This window comes from Phoca vitulina, unplaced genomic scaffold, assembly GCF_004348235.1.
Source record: "Phoca vitulina isolate PV1807 unplaced genomic scaffold, GSC_HSeal_1.0 scaffold41, whole genome shotgun sequence".
Classification (NCBI taxonomy): Eukaryota; Metazoa; Chordata; class Mammalia; order Carnivora; family Phocidae; genus Phoca; species Phoca vitulina.
The window spans coordinates 12,943,219-12,965,077 of record NW_022589744.1 but is presented as its reverse complement, the minus strand read 5'-3'; the positions used below and the strand labels follow the sequence as shown (position 1 = coordinate 12,965,077).

At 53.0% G+C, this 21,859-nt stretch overlaps 1 protein-coding gene and 1 long non-coding RNA gene across 6 annotated transcripts in view; both read right to left on the bottom strand.

The window, feature by feature from the left end:
* LOC116648015 overlaps nt 1–363 on the bottom strand; it is a 40,295-nt gene extending 39,932 nt beyond the window's left edge. The window contains exon 1 of the long non-coding RNA XR_004302430.1: nt 262–363. This is a non-coding gene — a long non-coding RNA (uncharacterized LOC116648015). The remainder of the gene's footprint in view (nt 1–261) is intronic.
* A 17,357-nt stretch (nt 364–17,720) lies between these two features.
* The window catches only part of SEPTIN9 (septin 9), a 129,365-nt gene continuing 125,226 nt past the window's right edge, over nt 17,721–21,859 (bottom strand). For all 5 annotated transcript variants that reach the window (XM_032429450.1, XM_032429449.1, XM_032429451.1 and 2 more), the window contains 2 exons: nt 20,958–21,009; nt 17,721–19,852 (listed from right to left, as the gene is read on the bottom strand). In XM_032429450.1, coding sequence (XP_032285341.1) covers nt 19,717–19,852; nt 20,958–21,009 — 188 coding nt within the window. In that variant the 3' untranslated portion in view covers nt 17,721–19,716. The remainder of the gene's footprint in view (nt 19,853–20,957; nt 21,010–21,859) is intronic.

Here is a 21,859-nt window from a genome sequence, read left to right as displayed (position 1 = left end):
TCCTATCCTCTCTCCCAGCCCGGAAAGCCAGAGCCTATCACTGCTCTCTTCGTAGGATTTTTTTTAATCCTGTATATTACAAGAACATGAATTAAGCTCTGATGAATGCAATATTAATTAATTACACGAAGATCCACGTGGGAGACTGGAGAGGGGGTGCGGAGGGAAGGATGGTGCAAGCAGATGGCAGGGAGGAGGGGCTGCCGTATAAACACATCTCCCTGCATTTCTCCCCGCCCTGGCTCACCCAGGGAGGCTTACCTGCAGCAGAGATGTGGCTCTGCAAGATTCAGGCCTCTGGCCCCATGACAGGCGCAGGAAGCTGGGGACGCGGTGGCCCCATGACAGGCGCAGGAAGCTGGGGACGCGGTGGCCGCATGACAGGTGCAGGAAGCTGGGGACGCGGTGTTACCCACCCCCACGCAGGGGGGAGGGGGAGGAGGGCCCTGGCTCAGGCCTTCTCTCTCCGCAGGTACGGATTTGAAACCTTGGAAATCCATTTTGCACATTCCAAAACAGCTGCTCTCAGCTCTGAGCCCTGCCAAGTGCCGAGGGCCTGATGGGGCCTGTGAACCTCTTGGGTTTCTTCTGTCCATAACATGGAGCGTGAGCACCACCAGAAGAGTCCCCATCGGCTAGAGGCAGATTGTCCTCCAAAATATATTGCAGGAGGCCCATAACCCCCCCGCCTCCAGCTCTGAGTCCCATGGGTAGGGGTCACTGCCACAGAACCCTGGCAAGACGAAATGACCCTTCCAAGGACAAAAGTAAGACTGAACTTGAAAATCACCACAGGAGACGCATAGCCGGGGCTTTCAGCTGCCCAGATGTCAGCAGCCACTTCCCAGATGGCTCTTGGGATATGGTCAGGGCCTCCCTGGTGCTTCCAGCTTGACATGGGACAAGCACCTCCACCTTCAGGAGCTGACCTGAGGTGTCCTATCGGGCGGGATCTGGGTCGCCAGGCTGGGCGAAGTAAGAGAGAGAAACAGGGCATACTGGTCCCCAGTATGATACTCTCTCCTCTGTAGGAAGCATCACGTCCTTTTTCTCCTTAACAGGAATGTTGTCAGAATTCTGGAGCCTAACATGATGGTTAGCTACAAGGTCTTCCATTTATTAGACTGCATGTTTGTGTCCCCCTAAAATTCATTTGTTAAATCCTAGCACCCAGTGTATTGGATGTAAGGACCTTGGGAGGTCCCTCTGAATGGGATTCGCACCTGAGTAAAGGAGGTCCCAGAGAGCTCGCTCACCCCTCCCACGGAGGCAGCCTGTCGCCGACCTGGAACAAGCTCCCACCACGCACCGGGGCTGCTCACGTCTTAATCTTGGACTTCCAGCCTCCAGAACTGTGAGGAATAAATGTCTGTTGTTTATAAGCCACGCAGTCTATGGTCATTTTGTTAAAGCATCCTGAACAGACTAAGACAGACTCTTTCTGCCACATCTAGCCAAGGTTTCCAAGTTTTGAAGCCCCATCCATAAAATGCCAGACATCTCATGAATGTTCACAAGCCGTTCCCCTCGCTTCACCTGGGCTGTGTACCCAGAGAAATTCAGAACAGTTTTAAAGACCAGGGGAGAATTTTTCTACGCGCTTGCATGACACAATTTCTGTCGCACCCTCAGTCCATTTCCACCACTTCGGTTTTTCAGTGGTTTGTTTGTTTGTTTGTTTTTAATTTTATTTATTTATTTACTTGAAAGAGAGAGCTCAAGCAGGGGGAAGGACAAAGGGGGAGGGAGAGAGAGGGAGAGAATCTCCAGCAGACTTCACGCTAAGTGTGGAGCCCTACGTGGGGCTCGATCATACGACCCTGAAACCATGACCTAAGCCAAAACCAAGAGTTGGACACTCAACCAACTGAGCCACCCAGTGCCCCCATTTCCACCACTTTGTATCATGAAAGCTGGAAGGCTCAAAGCCATGTTTCCCCAACAGCCTTGCTTTTTTATAGAATACCAAAAGTGATTTAGGGTCTGGAACAGAGGCACTTGTGCAATACGTGGAAGGTGCAGGGACACAGGGGTCCTAGCTCTCTCCTGCAGTGCTGGTGGGGGGTGTGCCTGCACCAGCTCCCCGTCTCCAGCCCCATGGGTGTGAGGTTAACGCCATGTGAGGACCTCTGCATCCTAGCTGTGGAACCACAACCTCGAAGCTGGGGTGCATTCCAATGCCACTGTCCCAGCCTTCCACCAATCCTACAACATCTACTTCCCTATGTCAAATCCGTTGGGGCGCAGCTGCCTGGCTCAGTCAGTACAGCATGTGAGTCTTGATCTCGGGGCTGTAAGTTTGAGCCCCACGTTGGGTATAGGGATTACTTAAAAATAAAAATCTTAAAAAAAAAAATCCGTTTGGGTTTGGAGCACCCGGAGTGGCTTCTCACTTTGAAGAGACAGCTTCTAACATTTCACCAGGAAGGGCAACGCTTGCTGTCAGTTTTTGGTAAACAACCATTATTATAGATTAGGTTTATAATTATTACTCATGGCATCTTATCCTTTACTTTTCTGTATCTGTTGAGATTGTCTGGCCATATGGTCTTTAAACCTCAATCTGTCGGAGGTCCTTCTGGGCTGCGATGGTATGAAGTGGTCAGTGAATTCACTCCACAAAAAATAAGCATTAAACTGGACACAGTTGTCAAAAATCCACCTTTTGGGGGCAGTGGGAATTGACTAAAGACAGACAGGAAACTGCGAAGTTCTTGTTCAGGGGAGACTAGGAGGGTCCACGGTCTTCTCGCCTGGGGGCCCCCATCCTCCCAAAGCGAGGTCAGCAAGGACAGTGGTAGGGCGACCTGATCAGGGATAAGGGGAAAACCCCACAGTTTTGTAAGCTCAAGGCAGCACTGTGAGCTGGGGCAAGCAGGGGGCGAGCCATCCATACAGGGTGTAGGGGGAGCGAGGGAGAGACCAACGCTGGGAGCTGAGAGTGCTTCCAGGCCACATTGCCTGAGCTGTTCGGTGCCTGTTATTAAAGGCACATTTGTTTAATAAGAATTTGCATATGTCGAAGACCTTGTTCTGAGTCCGGATGCGTCAGCATCGGGCAGCATCGCTGTGGGGGACTCACTGGCCCTCCCCACCTCAGACTTCTTCCGTGGCCACCAGTGTCCATCAAAAGAGCCCAAGGTTGTGGTGACCAAAGTACCTGAGCTCAACTCACAAGGAAAGCACCTACCAAGGACCCAGTGCAGTGAATTTTAAATGAGCATGTCGAGGTACATCACAAGGATACTTGAATGGCAGCACTAGAGAAATGATCTGAACAGCTTCGGAGGGTAAAAGAGACCATGCGCAAAGGACGGAGATGGCCCCAAGTTTGCCACCGCAGTAGGGGACTGGAAGACAGAAGTGCAATGTACGCAGTGTTTCCAAAGCAGTGATTTTCAGCAAGCACTTCACACCCAAAGAGTGAAGGCAGAACAAAGACATTGTCAGGTGAAGTCTCAGGAAATGTATCTCTCGGGCGTTTTCAGGAAGCTCCTGGGACACACCTGATCTGGGAAACAGGCGCCACAACCCAGTGGGAAGGAAAGAGAAGTTGCATATTGATGGATGGGAAGGGGGGGTGGCAACTGCAGGGAACAGAAGAGCTCAGGGAGGACGTGGGGGGTCCATCCGGTGTAGGGGGAGAGCTCATGGAGCATCTGATATAATAATCGTGGGGAACATAGAACTGAGTGTGGTGTTAGAGAATTTAGGGAGAAATTGTGACCGTGACCTAGTCAACCGTGTAACCAAATAATAATATCTAATTAGATATTATTAACAAATATTAACTCTAAGAAGAACAAGGACACAAAAAAGGAAATGTAACCATAATAACAGTATTTACCTTGGTGGTGAAAATCAGGTGATTTTTTTCTAGGTCCTTATTGCACGATCCCAACAACCCAACGTGTGCCATATTAGATGGACAGAGAGCAGGGAAGGGGTTGTGGGGTGGGAAAGAGTGTGGTGATAAATCTTCATTCTCCGCCACGGGACGTTGAGGGTCATGTCAAGACACGTCACAGAAGTACATTATGGAGGTGTGAACCAAAACCAAAATCAAAACCAGATAAAATATGCTTGGAAAAGGGATCTCAGAGATGAGGTGGGCAGATGTCTTAGTCCATTCAGGCTGCTATAACAAAATACCAAAGAAGACTAGCTTATAAGCAACAGAAACGAAAGTCTCGTAGTTCTAGAGGCTGAAGTCCAAGATCAAGCTGCAGCAGATTCGGCTTCTGGTGACGGTTTGCTGCCTGGTTCACAGACCATCCAAGATCTTACTGTATCCTCCAGCAGCAAGAAGGGTCTCTGATGAAAGCCACTAATACCATTCCTGTGGCTTTGCCCTCATGACCTAGTCACCTCCCAAAGGCACCATCACCTTGGGTCTTAGCATTCCCACCTATGAATTTTGGGGGAGGGACACACACATGTAGTTCAGTGCAGAGAAAGGTATAAAACTGGTGACTTTTTGCTACTTTCCTTTTAAGATTATTTAACATTTAAAGCAATGCACATGCTTTAGTGTAATTAAAAAATAATTTTGAAAACTAATAGATTTTTTGGGGCGCCTGGGTGGCTCAGTCGTTAAGCGTCTGCTTCGGCTCAGGTCACGATCCCGGGGTCCTGGGATCGAGCCCCGTATCAGGCTCCCGGCTCATCGGGAAGCCTGCTTCTCCCTCTCTCACTCCCCCTGCTTGTGTTCTTGCTCTCACTATCTCTCTCTCTGTCAAATAAATAAATAAAATCTTAAAAAAAAAAAAAAGATTTTATTTATTTATTTGACAGAGAGAGACACAGCGAGAGAGGGAACACAAGCAGGGGGAGTGGGAGAGGGAGAAGGAGGCTTCCCACCAAGCAGGGAGCCCGATGCGGGGCTCGATCCCAGGACCCTGGGATCATGACCTGAGCCGAAGGCAGACGCTTAACGACTGAGCCACCCAGGCGCCCCTAAATAAATAAAATCTTAAAAAAAAAACCAGAACAAATAGATTTTAATGTTCTTAAATTTACAGTTGGGGCGCCTGGGTGGCTCAGTTGGTTAAGGGCCTGCCTTTGGCTCAGGTCATGATCTCAAGGTCCTGGGATGGAGTCTGACATCGGGCTCTTCTGCTTCTCCCTCTCCCTCTGCCCCTCCCCTCCATTCATGTTCTCTCTCTCTCTCAAATAAAAATAAATAAAATCTTTTAAAAAAACAATTAAATACAGAATTAATAAGAGGTACATACCTTACAAATACCCAGAGAATATGCCAAGAAGGTAAAAATACAATCTGTAGAGAAAAATCCAGAAGACTTAGAACACTCACACACACACAAAATCAGAAGCAAAGGAGATAAAAGCATTAAAACTAAATGTGTTTGTTATAACAATAAAAGTAAATGAGAGTGTTCTTTTATTAAAAAAAAAACTTACAAGTATATGCTGTTTACCAGAGGCACTTCCAAAACAAAAGAGAAATTAAATATTAAGGAGAGATTAAATTTAAAACAGCAGGCAAACACGATCAGGGAAAGGCAAACAAAGAGAAAACGGAGGCGGGAACGTTCTTATTAGTCAGCACGGCACCAAGAGCAAAAGATACCAAAATGCACAGTTATTTTATGATGATCAAAGGCAGGATCCACAATGAAAACACAATGTAATTCGTCATATGGAAGATTAATACGGAATCAAAACAAATCAACAAAAAGTGGCCAAATACAAAAAGAATCAGAATTGCAGTGGTTGACAATAACCATCTCTCTTGACTGATAGTCAAATGGATGAAAAAAAATAGACAAAGTACTTTAATAATACAATTCATAAGGTTAAAGAAATTTCTACCCATGTCTATAAATGGATCAAGAGGTAGATTGGGATAGCCAGTCCCCACAATGACCCCTGTGTCCTCCCTTCCCGCTTGGCGCTGAGGATGCTCTGTGTATCCAGTGGAGGACACAGGAATGTTGGTGCATCACTTCCAAGACGGGGGTATTAAACACATCACAGCGTCTGTTCACGTCGTGTTCTTTCTTTTTCCCTTGGGTCACTCATTCCAGGGAAGCCAGTTGTAATATGAACAGAGGTCCACATGGCAAGGAACCCATGTGGCTTCTGCCAACAGCTACAGGAATGGAGCCACCCCTGGGCTGGACCTTCCCCCTTCGCTGGTCCTCAGTGCCTGAGCCACAGAGATGGGGAGAGAATAACTGCCTGTTGCTTGAAGCTATTGTTTGGGAGTCATTTGTTATGCAGCAATAGATGACTAATAGATGGGTAGGAAAATAGATTTTTCATAATATTCCCTCTTGTCAAACATCAAAGGAGAGGTTACAAAATTGATTATACCTTGGGGCGCCTGGGTGGCTCAGTCGTTAAGCGTCTGCCTTCGGTTCAGGTCATGATCGCAGGGTCCTGGGATCGAGTCCCGCATCGGGCTCCCTGTTCAACAGGAAGCCTGCTTCTCCCTCTCCCACTCCCCCTGCTTGTGTTCCTGCTCTCGTTATCTCTCTCTCTCTGTCAAATAAAAAAATAACATTTTTTTAAAAAATTGATTCTACCTTGGATCACAAAGTGGGTCTTTTCCAACTGCTTTTTTTTCTACCCACGTGCAGGTCACATCGGATAAGGAACCTCTCTACCCGGATTAAAAAAAAAAAAGGAAAACTGTTGCCAGACCATGCGATGAGGCATTATGGTCGCCTACAGGTCAAGACGATAACATCTGGCTCTAATATCTGGTAGCGGTTGTATGGATTTATCCTCTCATTGAAGATAGTTATTTTTTAGAAAGATACGTTGCTTGACTTCACACTACTGCTGATGTAGCTTAAATATTTTGAATGCATAAAATTCTTTAACTCTTTCCATTCTTGCTACATTCAGGTTTTCTGCCCAAGGACACAATCGAGAGATGGTTATTTTTACCCTGCTCTCGCAGTATCAATGTGCTAAGAGATGCATTTGCTAGCTGAAGCGAGCAATATATTTTTAAGGGTGCCTGTGATCTAGACACCAAACTATTTCCCAACAAACAGGAAGTTCTGCTCTGTTCATGTGGGATAGATAAAGCTAAATCCAGGAATACAGCACATAGCCAAGCTTATAGTAAAATCCCGGAATTACTGTCTATATGAATTTTGAACCATTACGTTGCTGGCCTCCATAATAAGAATAAAAGGTTTACAATTTTATTGGTTAATTATTTAATGCAACCATTTTAATGGTTAATTTTTTAATGTTCATTTTTGTTATTAATTCTCTGTCTTACTACACTGAAGTCAGATGTAGTTAGTAATGTTTCTTCTTTGGGGATTTTATTGAGCTTTTCTTTGTGGCATGCCTAGAATGAGCTTTTGTAAATGTCCATGGCCACTCGAAGAGAAAATACACCACCTCCAGGATATTGTTAACATACACCGGGTGCCTGGGTGGCTCAGTCCATCAAGCTTCTGCCGTCAGCTCAGGTCATGATCCCGAGGTCCTGGGATTGAGCCCCGCATCGGGCTCCCTGCTGAGTGGGAAGCCTGCTTCTCCCTCTGCCTGCTTCTCCCCCTGCTTGTGCTTTCTCGCTCTCAAATGAATAATCAATAAATAAAAATCTTAAAAAACAAACAAAAACATACACCTGTCAGCTCCATCTAGAGCTGATATTTAGCCTCTCTGAAGCCTTATTTCTAGTCTGCTTTTCCTGTTATGTGCGGAGATAGGCAAGCCACAGTATGCCGACCTGCTTGCTCTCCTGGATCCGCCACCTGGCCCTCTAGATCTCATGCCACGTTGTTTGGGTGGTGGTGGGTTCCACTATGGTGGACCCTTTGTTCCCCTTAGTGCTTCTGCCCTTGAACTGAATGCTTGCCGGTATAAATATAATGACCCTGATGCTTCTGGTTCTGTTTGGTTGATCTAGTACGTTTTTTCCTTTTTCTGTGTTTAACTTGACTGAACTGCTTTATTTGATCTATGTTCCTTATAAATACTATATAACTGAGTTTGTTTTCTGACCCGATTTTAGAGTCATTTCCTTTTAACAGGTGATTTATGCCGTTTACATTACTTGATATAAATGAAATAGGAAGTCCTAACTATATTATTAAATATCATTAGTCTACCATTTTCAATGTTTTTTTTTTTTTGTTTTCTCTCTCTTACTCTAGGTCTGTTATTGTGTGTGTGCATATATATCATATATTTATATAGTAAGTATATACTTTATGTACATATAAAATATACCTATGCATATTTTATATATACACAAAATATATTTTAATATATAATAAATCATAATAGTATTATAACATATAAAATATATTTGTATAAATATATATGTGTGTATATATATATATGGTATGTGTCTGGTTTTCTCTGTGATATAAGTACCACCATCCACCCAGGCACACAGTAACAAATTCATGAGTCATTTAAGCTCCCCCCTCCATCCATGCAATTGCCAATACCCAGCTCTTCGACGTATCTCTCAAATCTGTCATCTCCTCTTCGGTCTCTGCCTTATGCCAGATTCTTTTTAATTTTTTTTAAGATTTTATTTATTTATTTGACAGAGTGAGTGAGAGAGCACAAGCAGGGGGAGTGGCAGCGGGAGAGAGAGAAGCAAGCTCCCCGCTGAGCCAGGAGCCCGATGCCAGGCTCGATCCCAGGCCCCGCCTTGTGCCAGATTCTTAATGCTTCTCACCTGGATCATCACATATCATCCTAACTGGCTCCTCACCTGCCCTCATCCCGCATCGACACGGTCTTTGTGCAGCTGATAGAGGACACTGTCTAAAGCTGCACCGTCCGATACGGTAGGCAAGTTTACTTTACATAAAATTAAAAACAATTCAATTCCTCAGATGCTCCAGCCACATTTCAGATTTTTAAGAGCCACGTGGGTCTCGTGGCTGCCGCCCTGGACAGCTCCACCACAGAACACGGACACGGCTGCGGAAAGTTCTTTGCATAGCACTGTTGTGGATGCAGATCTAACCATGTCATTTCCCTTCAGGAAAGTCTTTTGCAAAACATAGCTCAAATTCCTCAAGGCTGTAGCCCTCAGGGCTCTTCGCAACATGGCCCCTGCCTGTAGTCCCACCGCTCTCCTGCCCATTTCCAGATTTCCTCTCCAGCTCCACAGAATTATTTACTTGTCTTTGACCACCGTGCGCTGCTTCTCTTTCATGCCCTGACGCTCACCACCCGCTCAACCCAGTGCTGCCCCTTCCCGGGCTTTGTCTCTCCGGCGTCCTTCCGTCCTTCCCACCCCGGCTCCCACAGCCACTGTGCCAACTCCGCTCCGAACTCGAGTTCTGAGAGGTCATCTGTCTTCCCCACCATGCTACAAACTCCTGAGAAGAGGTCCTGCCTTTGATGACTAAGATTCCCCATAGGAAGCAGATTACTGGCATGTGGATACTGGCACTCGGAGGTTCTCAAAACAAACCTTCCTTAAATGAACAAACAGGTAATCACATGAATGGAGGCCAAGGAGCACGAGTGTGCTCGTGCGATCAGGGAGCAGTAAAGGGACTGGTTAATAACAGAGCCTGGGAGGTGGGCCGATTAGAACTTGCGGCGGGTTTCAGTCCACACCGATGATCAAACTAGATGGATTCTGGGCTTTGAAGGCATGTACAATTGCAGAGAGCAAGTTCAGTTTCCTTTGGGAGCTGCCGAACATTAAATTAACCTTTTTAATCCTTGAAAAGCAGCACAAACGCAGTCTGCTCACTTTGTGTGCTTTGCAGCTGCCTGGGGTGGGGGTGGGGGGAAACGCCAGCCTTTGGAGCATTAAAGAGAAAGCTATTAAAGCTGCGTATTTTTTAAAAGAGAGAGAGAGTACAAAGAAGAATTACGAGAAGCCCCCGAAATTACAAGTGTGGGTTACAGTAATTGCTAAATTACAGAGCTCCAGCTTTATTAGACACACACCCCCTCGGCTTCCAAAGATTTCTAGGGCTGTCTTGAGCTGACAAAAGCCAAAAAGCTCTGTGGGAAATCTGGCAGGGAGCTGAGTGGTGCTAATGGGAGCCCCTCTCGTGGGCGAGGCTGGGACTCAGAGATCTGGTCCAGGACCAGGGCAGTTTCTGTTTTCTAGTGGTGAATTCCTCTGTGGGGGGATGATGCACCATGCACTGGGGTTTGGAGGTAGAACTGGGGTGTTCACATTTTCCTACTATGTGGAAGCAGTGGTGGCCTGTGGCCAGTTGATTTGGAAGTCCTGAGATGTCTCCCAGGGTCTGTGAAGGGACTGGATTCAGCAGAGAAGGCCCTTCATCAGGCTAATATGCATCATTTTCTCCATTCACAGCCATAACACCTAAGCTTCAAAGGTAAGTTCTGCCATCTTTGAGAATTACCACCCATCTCCGCACACCAATGGCCTCCTATTCAACAGCATTCCCCCTCCATACACCTGCCTCCTGCCACGCCAGCCACATATGAGCACGCTCCACCTACCTTTTGCGTAGAGACACACATTAACTTTATCATGCTGTTGTCTTCTCTCCAAACACTAAAGGGAAAGACCCCATCTTACCTTCAAAACACTGGAAGCAAGTGGCAAAATGAATCTAATGAATGCAGCATCCAAGCCCAGACCCGGCTCAGATGCATACTAGATGGGCTCAGCCCCTTACACTCACGGCCTGAAAGAAGAAGGGTCATGTTCTTTTTCCAGGAGAAATATATTTATTTTCCACACTCCTGGGTTTTTTACACATAACATTTGGAGTAAATAAAAAATTACATGCAAAGAAGGAGGAAATTGTGACCCATAATCAGGAGAAAAATTGTCAGTAGAAGTAGACCCAGAGATGGCTGAGATGTTAGAATTACCAGACAAGGATTTTATGATAAAGATGTTAAAAGATCTAGTGGGGAAGGTGGGCAGCATGTATGAACAGCAGAAAGGGCACCAGAAGGAGCTGCAAACAGCTCACCTTCTCCTCTGCTCTCAGCTCTGCCCTCCACCTTCTGGCTGGTTTTCATTCCTTTTTTTTTTTTTTTTAAGATTTTATTTTTAGGTAATCTCTATGCCCAACGTGGCTCAAATTCACAATCCCGAGATCAAGAGTCACACGCTGCACTGACTGAGCCGGCCGGGTGCCCCTGGTTTTCATTCCTTTAGACTCCAGGGCAGAGAAGCAAGTTGAGGCCATCCTGTCAGCCTCAGCAGGTTGGTGATAATGTTGGTGATGGTGATGGTGCTGGTGATGATGGTGGTGACAGTGCTGAGGGTGATGATAATGGTGATGGTGGTGATAATGGTGGTGATGGTGCTGCTGATGGTGGTGAGTGATGATGATGGTGATAAAGATGGTGATGGTGGTGATGATGATGGTGATGATGTTGGTGATGGTGATGATTATGATAGTGATGATGATGATGGTGATGACGATGGTACTGGTTATGGTGGTGATGATGGTGGTGACAGTGGTGAGAGTGATGATGATGGGGGTAAAGATGATGATGGTGGTGATGATGATGGTGATGATGGTGATAATGATGGTGATAATGGTGATGATGATGGTGGTGGTGATGATGATGATGATGATGGTGGTGATAATGGTGATGATGATGGTGGTGGTGATGGTGATGATGGTGCTGATGGTGGTGATGATGGTGGTGATGGTGGTTGTCTTCATCTGCTTGGGCAGATATAACAAAATACCATGGACCGGTGGCTTAAACAACAGGAATTTATTCCTTACACTTCTGGAGACCAGGGAGTCTACGATCAAGGTGCTGACAGGCAGATTCTGCTCCTGGTGAGAGCTGGTTCTGTGGCTTGTAGACAGCTGCCTTCTCACTGCTCAAATGGCCTCTCCTCAGTGCGTGCACATGCAGAGAGAGCTATCTTGTCTCTTATAAAGCATGAATCACATCCTGAAGAAACCTAATCCCTGCCAAAGACCCCACCTCCAATTTCCATCACATTGGGGGTAGGCTCCGACATATGAATTTGGGGGGGGACACCGATTGCAGTCCCAAACCAGTGGGCTCTCTTGACCCCGTGTGTTTCCCTGTATCATGTGCTATGGGGGCATGCGTGTTTGCTGGCGTGCTCACATGTGTGCATGCAGACCACACTCCCTGCTCTGAGACCACAGGCAGCCCGGCGCAATGAGACTGAATACGGCTGTGTTCCAGCCCCGCTCTTCCTGGGGGGATGGCAGCAGAGGAAGGGCTGTCCAAAGCAGCTCCCAGAGCACAAGGCACTCAGAGGAGGAACCCGGGGAGCCAGGCCTCCGCCACCACCCTGCTGCATGACCTGTCTCCTCACCCGGGCAGCGGAGCCAGCAGCCCTGGATGTGCCTTCTCCAAAGGCATCACTTGAGTGGGAATCTCTGTAAACCTTGAAGTGCTGGACAAACATCAGGGCCCTCTGTTCCCGGAAAGGACTTTTCTCTCCCCTACCTACCCCCAGCTGCCCTGGGGAGCTGGAGCTCCAAACAGGACCCTGAGGAGGGGGGGTGGGGTCAGGTGGGGGGCTGTGCCTCGGCTGCCAAATAGACAGTGAAGACCCAAAGATGCCACTGAGCCCCTGTAATGACTGGCCCCCTTGAGTTAATCTGGTTGCAAATCCCGAGACTCAGCAACCCCCTCCCCAGGCCCTGTCCACCCCCCCCCCCCCCCCCCAACCGGGGGGCATGGCGGCCCCCCCCCCCCCCCCCCCAGCGTTCAAAGCCCTACTTGCAGCTGGCTGAAGGGCACAATTTTCTCTTCCCTTGGCAGAGGCCCCCTTGCAGCCCCAGGGCCCCTTTCTCCAGCGGGAGATGCAGGTATTCACCCTTTTCTCTTTGCCATGCTAGAACATGCTGGAACCACATCTTCCACCGTGAGACCAGCCTGTCCCAGACCCAGTGGGCCTGAGACACAGACAGCCTTTTAAAAAATATTTATTTTTAAAACTGTGGTAAAATAGACATCACATAAAATTTACCATTTTAGCCTTTTTTAAATGTACAGTTCGGGGGCGTTGAGCACATTCACATTGTTGTGCAGCCGCCGCCGCCGCCATCCACCTCCAGAACGTTCTCTTTTCCTAAACTGAAGCTCTGTCCCCAGAAACATTCACTCCCGTCCCCCTGCCCCAACTCCTGGCACGCAAGGACGTTCTGAGGGCGGGATGTCTGGGAGCCGCCGGGCCAGGGGCACCCCCTGGGGCCGCGCATCCCCCAGCCCCCTCGCGGGGCTCCAGGCAGGGTGCAGAGCCTGGTTCTGAGTGGTGCCCACCCTGGCCTGGCTGGTAAAGCCGCCCCTGGGGGTCTCCTGAGTGCTCCAGCTCCAGTCTCAGCTCTGCCCGCATGGGTCCTCGGTGCCTCCCCCACGTGATCCCTCCATGTGGCTGTTTCCTTCAGGGGACTTGTATTTCTTCGTGGGACAGGCTCCAGGGAAGTCATAATCAGGGAGATGGAGGGGCCATGGCAGCTCTCCATGTGCCAGGACTGGCCGATCAGCCTGATGCTGGTGTCCCTGGCACCCGAGGAAGGGGAGGAGGGAGGAGGGAGGAGGGGGAGGAGGGGGGAGGAGGGAGAGGAGGAGGGAGGAGGGGGAAGAGGGAGGGGAGAAGGGGAGGAGGAGGGAGGAGGGGGAGGAGGGGTAGGGGGAAGAGGGGAGGGGGAGGAGGGGCAGGAGGAGGAAGAGGGGAGGGGGAGGAGGAAGGAGGGGGAGGAGGGAGAGGGCATTGTGGGAAACGGGCAACCGTTCCCTGGCACAACACTCTCCAAGTAATTAGTTTTTAAAGCCGGCAGACAGTTCAAGTCCCACTCACTCTGGGCAGCTTTAATCATTCATAGTCCCTCTTTATTCTCATTATTTACAGCCGACAGGAAGGAAGATGCTCTCTCCCTGGGCTCTGGGCATCCACTCAGCTGCACTCTTCTATCGGGATCCGCGGCTTGCCCGGGAAAAGGCGGCTGAGCGGCGGCCCAGGACTCTCCAGGGACCTGCAGAGGGCTGGCCAGGGGCCCCGCCTGGAGGACTTGGGGCATCAGTGTCCTGGGGGGGGGCACCAGGCAGGGGCGCAGCGGGAGAGTGGCTGGGGCTCACACAGGCGGGAGAAAGGAGGGTGGTGGGGCCAGCCTTGCAGGGGTGCGGGGAGGGGCTTGGCTTGGGGTAGACTCAGCCCAGCTGGCCTCCCCACCCCCTCTGCCGCTTCCAGCCTCTGGCCTCCTGGTCCCCTCCAACTCCATGCTCCCCCCGACTCAGGCCTTCACACAAAGGAAGCCCCGTCTGATGCCTACCCCATCATGGGCCGGGTCCCCCATTGTACGACCTTCCAGGCCTGGACCTTCTCCCTTGGCACTTACCTCGATGGACAATGACCACAGGGCTGTTTGTACCTTCCTGTCTCTCCTGAAGCTGAGGGACTGGTCAGGGACCAGTCTGAGGGTCCTCGGTGCCTCTCCCACGTGATCCCTCCAGGGACCATTGCATCCACCCCTCCATTCCCCACCCACCCCCTCTAGCCTCTGGGGCGTCTCAATATGTGATCGACGAGGGGTGACCTGCTGGGGTCTCCCTGGCGGACCCATTCAAGAGATGCCCAGCTGCCTACTTAAATCTACGTGGAAAAGCAACTCAGAAATGAGCGTTTCGGTAATAGGGTCACAGCAGTGTTCTGTGCAGTGAGCCCTGAGCTCCGTGACACCGTCACATGTGAGACTCTGATGGTTGGTGTGCACGACTTCACAAGGATGCTTCGCCCACCCACATGCCAAACCTCAGTAACGAGAGCCTCGATGGAACCGGGCAGGAGGAGGAAGGACGGGTCAACACAATCCTGGGGTCCCTCCTGGCTCTGGGTCTACACAGTCCCTTTCAGCGTGGGCTTCTGAACCATTTCCAGTAGCTTCTGCAACCAGGCACCTCTCTCATCTGTGAGGACAGGCAAGGCTTGCACCCTTCCGGCCCTCTGGGCACAGCCCACAGACAGGGGTGAAAACGTAGCAATCCTCACTTAGTAAGACAGGTGTACGGGATGGACTAACGTACCGCCATTAAAATCCTGTTTTCCAAGAAAACACAATGAAGTGGGAAAACCCTCACTGATAGGAAGTGAAAACGCGGGTTACAAAAGGATGTGCTCGATCTGAGCTCAGTTTTGGAAAGACAACAAAGTTTGCCGATGCATTTAAAAGCGCTTCTTTATCTCCCATACAGTAGCCGGTTGACTGGCAACGGTGGGTTTCTGGGTTCGCTGTTAGGGTTGTTGTTTTGTGGCTTTTCTCTGTTTTTCACACTTTCTACAGGAAGCAGGTGTGACTAATACCATCAGAGAAAAGCCAGGGCATCTTACTTTCTGGAAAGGCCAGCGCCCTCAGAGTGGGGGCAGGGCTGGGGTCTACAGCCAGCCTGGATCAGCAGAGGGAACCACAGCCTCCCTGGGACTCTCCAAGGACAGGCTCCCAGGTTTGGGCTCCTCACGGTGACATTTTCATCAGTGACTGACCCATGTGCTGGCATTAGGCCAGCGTCCCTGACACAGCTGGGTCAGGTTCCCCGGGCCCCTCCTGCCTGGGCCTTGGGGCAGTGCACACATCTGGAAAGTGTTCTAGGCGCCAAGGCAGGAAATGCATCTGGTCTGCTGAGTCCCAATTTTCACCGTCCTAGACAGCCGAGCTGGGCCCAACCTACTTGGAGGGCTGTCCCCCTTCTCCTTCCTCAGGGGGAGGGGGAGAGCAGGGAGAAGGGAGAAGGGGAGGGCCAGGGACCTCTGCAAGGTGGTTCCTGAGACAGGATGCCTCCAAATCCCTCAGCTGTGCACACTGGGGTCTGGCCCAGAAGTCTGCATGGCTCTCACCCTCCCTCCTGCCCCCCAATTTCCTCTCCTCAGCACCCCTAAAACCATATCAAGCAGGATACAAAGCAAAGCCCAGGAACCACGATGATAATGACGCCAGCCCCCACCAGAGTTGGCACTAGGGAGGAGGATGGTGGGCTTTTCATTTCCTGGTGGGGTATTTTTTTTTTTTTTCTGGCATTTTCCACATTCCACATTGTCTACTTTGTCTATGTTACTTTGGTAGTCAGAAAGTAGTGTTTAACAATGAGGAGGGCACATCCATAAATATAGATCTGAAAGGAGACCCCCCCAGTCAGCTGATTGACATCTGGCTTCTCCCCCAGGTGGAGGCCACCTGCCATGGATCCTCACCGGATGCAAGGATACACACAAGGCAGGGTCTGGAAAAGCACCCCACCCCAAACTGCCTGTTGTTGTAATCATTTTCCAGGCTTGTTCAAACCCTGCAGCCCAGAGCAGGGAAGGCATGAGCACAGGACACCTGGTCACCACAGCCCCTCGGGACATCCCACCCCCACACAGGTGTTCAGAGCCAGCATGACTCTATGGCTTGTCCTTGGGGCCTCCTGCTCACCCCCAGGATGTCTTGGCAACAGCCCAGCCCAGACCTCGCAGCTCCGTAGGAGCCCCTTGGGCCAAGGAGTCCACGACCAGGACCCTGAGCGGTGGGAGAAGGGTCAGGGTGGTGTGGGGTCTACATAGGGTGAGCAACTTGTCTGGCTCACACAGGACCTTCCCACTTTTAGGGCTGGAAGTCCCAGATCCCTGGAAACCCCACATGTGCAGGCAGACCGGACAGTTGGTCACCCGGATCTATAGGGGATCTGCTTGCTTGGGTGGGGGACGAGCCCCCATCACCACAGCCATTCCCGGGTTGCCCTTGGATGGGCAGAGCTGGTGTCCTGGTCGCCGCCAGGCTGGCACGTGAGGGACCAGCAGTGCCAGGGACAGGGAGACGGCCAGACACGGTAAGTAAGCCCCCGGGGGGAAGGAGCCAGATTCTAGAACAGAGATCAAGGCTTGGAGCCCGTGTTGGGCCCTGGAGAGGGTCAGGCCCAGAGAGAGCAGCTGCCGGACGCGGGTGTCCAGCAGGGGCGAAAATGGGGACAGTTTCAGTCTGGAGGAGGGAGGGGGAGCTTCAGAGCTGGAGGAGTCCTGAGATGACGACCCCGCAGCCCCCACCCCTGGGCTGACCCTGTCCTCCTCCTCTACCCCCAGCAGACGTCGGCAGCGGGGGGGCACCTCAGAATCCAGGAAGCAGATGGTCCACGTGGCCACCGCCCATTGATTCATTTGGACACGAAACCCATTTACTTTCTGCAGAACGAGCCACCCTGCCCGACGGAAGGGCTGGGGCGGCCCGAGGGGCTGCGGTAATCCTCCCCCAGCTGGTCCGTGGCAGAGCAAACCTTGAACCCTCACCATCTGAGCCCCGCTGCAGGGCCCTCTGCGGCCGCCTCATCCCTGAGACCCAGCGATGGGGAGGGGGTGGGTAGGGGATGCCCTGGGTTGAACAGCACCCGCCCCCCAAATTCATGTCCTCTCAGAACCTCAGGACGTGACCTTATTTGGAAACAGGGTCTTTGCAGATGTAATTAAGGATGAGATGAGGCCATCCTGAAGATGGGCCCCAAATCCAAAGGGAGTGCCTTACAAGAGACCTGTTTCTCATCTGCAAGGACAGAGCGGGGCACAGAGCAGAAGGCCAGGGAAAGGACGGCCCGCCGGCACCTCGATCTCGGACTTGGGGCCTCCGGAAGCGGGAGGGAATGGATTTCTGTTGTGCGGTGGTGTGTCATGCACAGCAAAGGGCTCGGCCCCGAGCGCCCGCGGGGGTGTGCAGAGACACGCGCCCCCGGCAGCCTCCACTCGGGGCCACCGTCTCAGCTCCTGACCAGCTCCTGGGGTTCGATCTGGTAGGGCGAGATTCAAGAAGAGAAACTTTATTTCGGACAATACAGAACGAAAGCCGCTTGCGGCGCCTCCGGGGGGAAGCCTTGCCCCTGGCTTTCCACGTACACGCGGGCTTCCGAAGCCCCCGAACGCGGCGCCCCGGCACGAGGTTCAGCAGCCCCCAGAATCGCGGCGACAGCGGCTTCCTCCCCAAGGAGAATCGCGCCTCTGGGGTCCCGGAGGGGAGCACGTCCCCCCGTCACGTTCGCGTTCGGACATTTATTTCAGGAAATACAGTTTCAACACTTTGTTATTTATACAAAAAGACGAATTTCTCAGGAGGCACAGAGCAAAAGGCCACTGTGGGACAGAAGCCAGTGAAAAGTCACGATCTGTCACGATCTGGCTACAGAGAAGGAAAGCGGGTCCGTCCCGCCCGGGGGGGCTGCCCCGCGCCCTCACCCCTCCGCTGAAGCTGGAGGTGTCCTTCGAAATCTTGGTTTTGGCAAAAACGTGGCAAGTCGGCAAGTCAATGGTTTCGCTAAGGGGTCCTTCCTGTCTCCGGTGGGGAGTGAGCACGCAATGCAAGGACATCGCACACGCACACGCACACGCACACGCACGCCCTGCACAGGCCTGTCCGCATCCCCTTCCTCCCGCTGCTTGCAGACAGACGTGTTCCTCCCCCGTGTCTCATCTCAGGACCTGCGCCAGCCCCCTGGCTCTCCAGAAGGCAGGGAGAAGCACCCGCCGCCTGCCGTGCGCGGCTCGGACGGCCCCAGCTGCTCTCCCCGTGGAGACACAGGGTGAGGGAGCGGGAGCGACCGGCCGAGCCCTGCTCGTAAAACCCCGGGCTGCAGCCCGATGAGGGGCCATGCACACCTGCCTCCCGACCTCTCCCTCTTCGGGGGGGTCTTTACGATGGGCTCTGGGGTGCAGGAGCCCAGGCACATTTAGGGCAACAAAAAGCTCCCGGGGTCAAGGTCAGCAAGGCCTGGGCCAAGACGGCTGAATGTGTACCTGGGGTGGAGCATCTTAGGCCAAAGAGATTTCTAAACAGACAGACGGACGGACAGAAACACACTCTCCCAGTCACATGGGACGGTGCAGGGCAGGCCCTGGGGTCACATGGGCAGCTCTGAACAGGCCTGGCCCCACACAGCCCCCCCTTTTCCTGCACAGTCACCTCTTCCTCCCTCAGCTCCTCCACCAGATCCACCTGCTTGGACCTTCCCCCAAAGCATGGGGGTGGGCTGGAGTGGGGTGCATCTTTTTCCTTCCTTTGCATGCTCAATCAAATCCTGGGGGGGGCGGGGAAGGCGATGGAGAGATGAAGACACACCTCCCTCTCTCCGACTTGTCCCCAGTTCCCAGTGCCGGTGGCGGGGACAGCGGGGACAGCGGGGGAGAGAAGGCTGGCTCGTGGACGGCTGATAAAGGCACTTTCTGCTCCAGGACGGGTTCGCGGGCGGGCGGCAGGCGATGCACCTCCCGGTGTCTAAGCAATTGGCAACCTGCATCTCATGGAATTAACTATTCTCCCCTGGGGGGGGGGGGGGGGGGGGGGGGGGGCTCTCTGAGTTACGGGTCTAGGCCGTGTAGAGAGGGGGCAGGAAGGGACTCCGGGGCGGCCAGGCCAGCTCCGCTGCACAAGCCTGCCTCACTCAGAGGCTGGGGCCGAGGGCGACCCGGAGCTGTGCCTGCAGTTGAGGGGGGGGGTTGGGGGCTGGCACCGAAGCCGTGGGTCCCCTCCTGCCCCTCCTGGCCGTGGCCCAGCCTCTCGCAGACCTCGGGGACGGCCAGAGGGACGGCCTCCTGCCCGAGGCCCCACCCGGTCCAGGCCCCACAGTCAGCGGCTAAGAACGCACATACTCAGGAGGGCACACGTGATCTTGTTACTTGGTGGCGTGTAAAGGGGCAGAGAACGATGACAAGTGAGAAAATTATATAAAATAAAATGGGGCATGTGGGTGGGCCTGGGGGTGGTGCTGGAAAGGACTGGGGGGCAGGGTCCCGGGGGCAGGGTGGGTCTACATCTCCTGGGCTTCGGGCCCCTTCTCCTCGACGCCGTTGGACATGGCATTGCTGCCTTCGTGCAGACGCTTCACCCGGTAGGCTTCGAAGTGGATGCTGCTCGTGATGTCCTTGATGTTCTGCATGTGCGTCCTGGGGGGACACAGGGAGGTCGCGGATGCTGATCCCGCTGGCTCGGACCCAGGACTCCCACTGCCTGCCCCCCTTGCACCCCATGCCCCCTGCTTGGCTTTCAGGGGGCCCCCGGGAGGGCTTGTAAGGCCCAGCGAGCCGGCCCAGGCCTGGGTATGGCAGGGGTGTGGGGCCGTCTCCATGGTGACCCAGACCTTCTCCCAACAGCTCTGTTCTAATGCACGTGTCCCCTCTGTCTGTGTCAAGCCTGTGGCCAGTGCAAGGGTAGGGGCTGGGTGCACGGAGGGGACAGCACCGGCATGTCCTTGCTGCCATCGAGAAGCACCAGGCCAGCGGCCAGTGGGGGACTACGGCCTGAGCTGGAGTGCTAGGTGACCCTACAGTCCTGTGCTCAAGTTCTGCCTCCCTCGCAGCCCCGCAGGAGAGACTGGAAAGGCGGGTGGGAAGGCCTTGTGGTGGGCATCTTTTGCAGCCAGGCTCTCCAACACGGTGGGGTCACTCCCACAAGCCACACTCCACTTCCTAACCTACAGGCCCCGAGAGACGGCCTTGTCCCTCCACTGGACTTCACGCCCAGGATGCATCCGCCTGCTGACTGAGAAGCTGGGAGCCTCTGGTGCCATGAGGAGCCCCTACTGTCTCCAATTACCTGCCCAGGCCCAGGCACCTGGCACCCTCTCTAATGGCTTAATGATGGCCACTCCTTGCCTGGGCTCAAGGAAAAGCAAGGAGAAGCCTCAGCTAGGTCAGAGCGGTGGGGTCAGAAGACACTGGGATGGGAGTGGGGGACACCACCCCCATGCCCAGCACAAAAGACCCCCTGGGGCCCTGAATCTAATGGACTCACGCTGCGGTGATCAGAACCCGGCCCCTTCCCCAACCCCTTCCCATCCCCCTCCCATCGGGTTCTCTCCCACAGATTAAGAAGGCTCTTTACTTCCTGCTTCATTTCCACGGATGTGTTTTAGACAATGGGCTTCCGAGGTCTTCCTGGGGGAGGACAGGCCAGCTGCTGACCGGGACCTCTGCCTGCTCCCCCAGTGCCCACGCTCCTGATTTAGGGCCCTCTCGGGGCCAAGGCAGACACCCCACAGCCCTCTCTCACCTGATAAGGAGGTCCCGAAGGTAGGCAAACTCACAGTGGGTGGTGTTCTCAACTGAGGAGAGGAGACAAAAGGAGCTTTAAGGTCACTTGAAGCCCCTCCCCCCAGTAGTTCTGGTGCCAAGAGGACCCTGGGCAGGTGGGCTGGTGGGGGCAGGAGTCACCGCCCCACAGGGGAGCCCTGGGCACCCACAGGCACGCAGGCCTGACCAGGCGCCCGCCCTCCGGAGGGGTCTGGTCTAATGGGGCCATTGCTGGGGACCAGGGGGGTCTCCTGGGAAGAGCAGCATGTCCCAGGGGACCCTGAAAGCGGGGGTGGGCGGGGACAATGAAACAAGGCAGGGACTGAAGGTGGCATTTCAAGAACCTGTGCCCTGCTGGGCGTTCTCCCACACGTGTCACCATTTACATCGAGCTCAGGAACCCTACATTCCCGGCCACACACAGACGTCCAAAGCATGGGCTGCAGGGCAGGGGTTAGCTCTGGGGACGTGGGAAGACGGGGCAGGGCCCCCAGGTCCCCTTGAGCGGCACCCTGGTGGTGGCTTGGGGCCGGAGCTGGTGGCAGTCTCCCTGTTCACTTTAAGGCTCTGCTGTGTGACTCATGTGCATAATTACCATGTACGTGCAGACCCTTTAACGGGCGGCAAGCGGCGCCGTCTGCACTGAGGCGGGCGGGCACAGAGGTCGAACAGAGAGGCGTCAGGTGCAGGGCGCCTGCACGTTTAACCCACACACCCGAGACACCACTATGGCTCCTCTTCTGTGATCTCAGGGAATCGGGGCTCAGAACGCAGGGAATGAGCCTGTCCCCCCCCCCCCCCCCCCCCCGCCATAAGCTGGCAGGCAGGGCTGGCGAGAGAGAGCCCCAGTGCCTCCACCTTGCCGAGCCCTGGGGCGCTCCT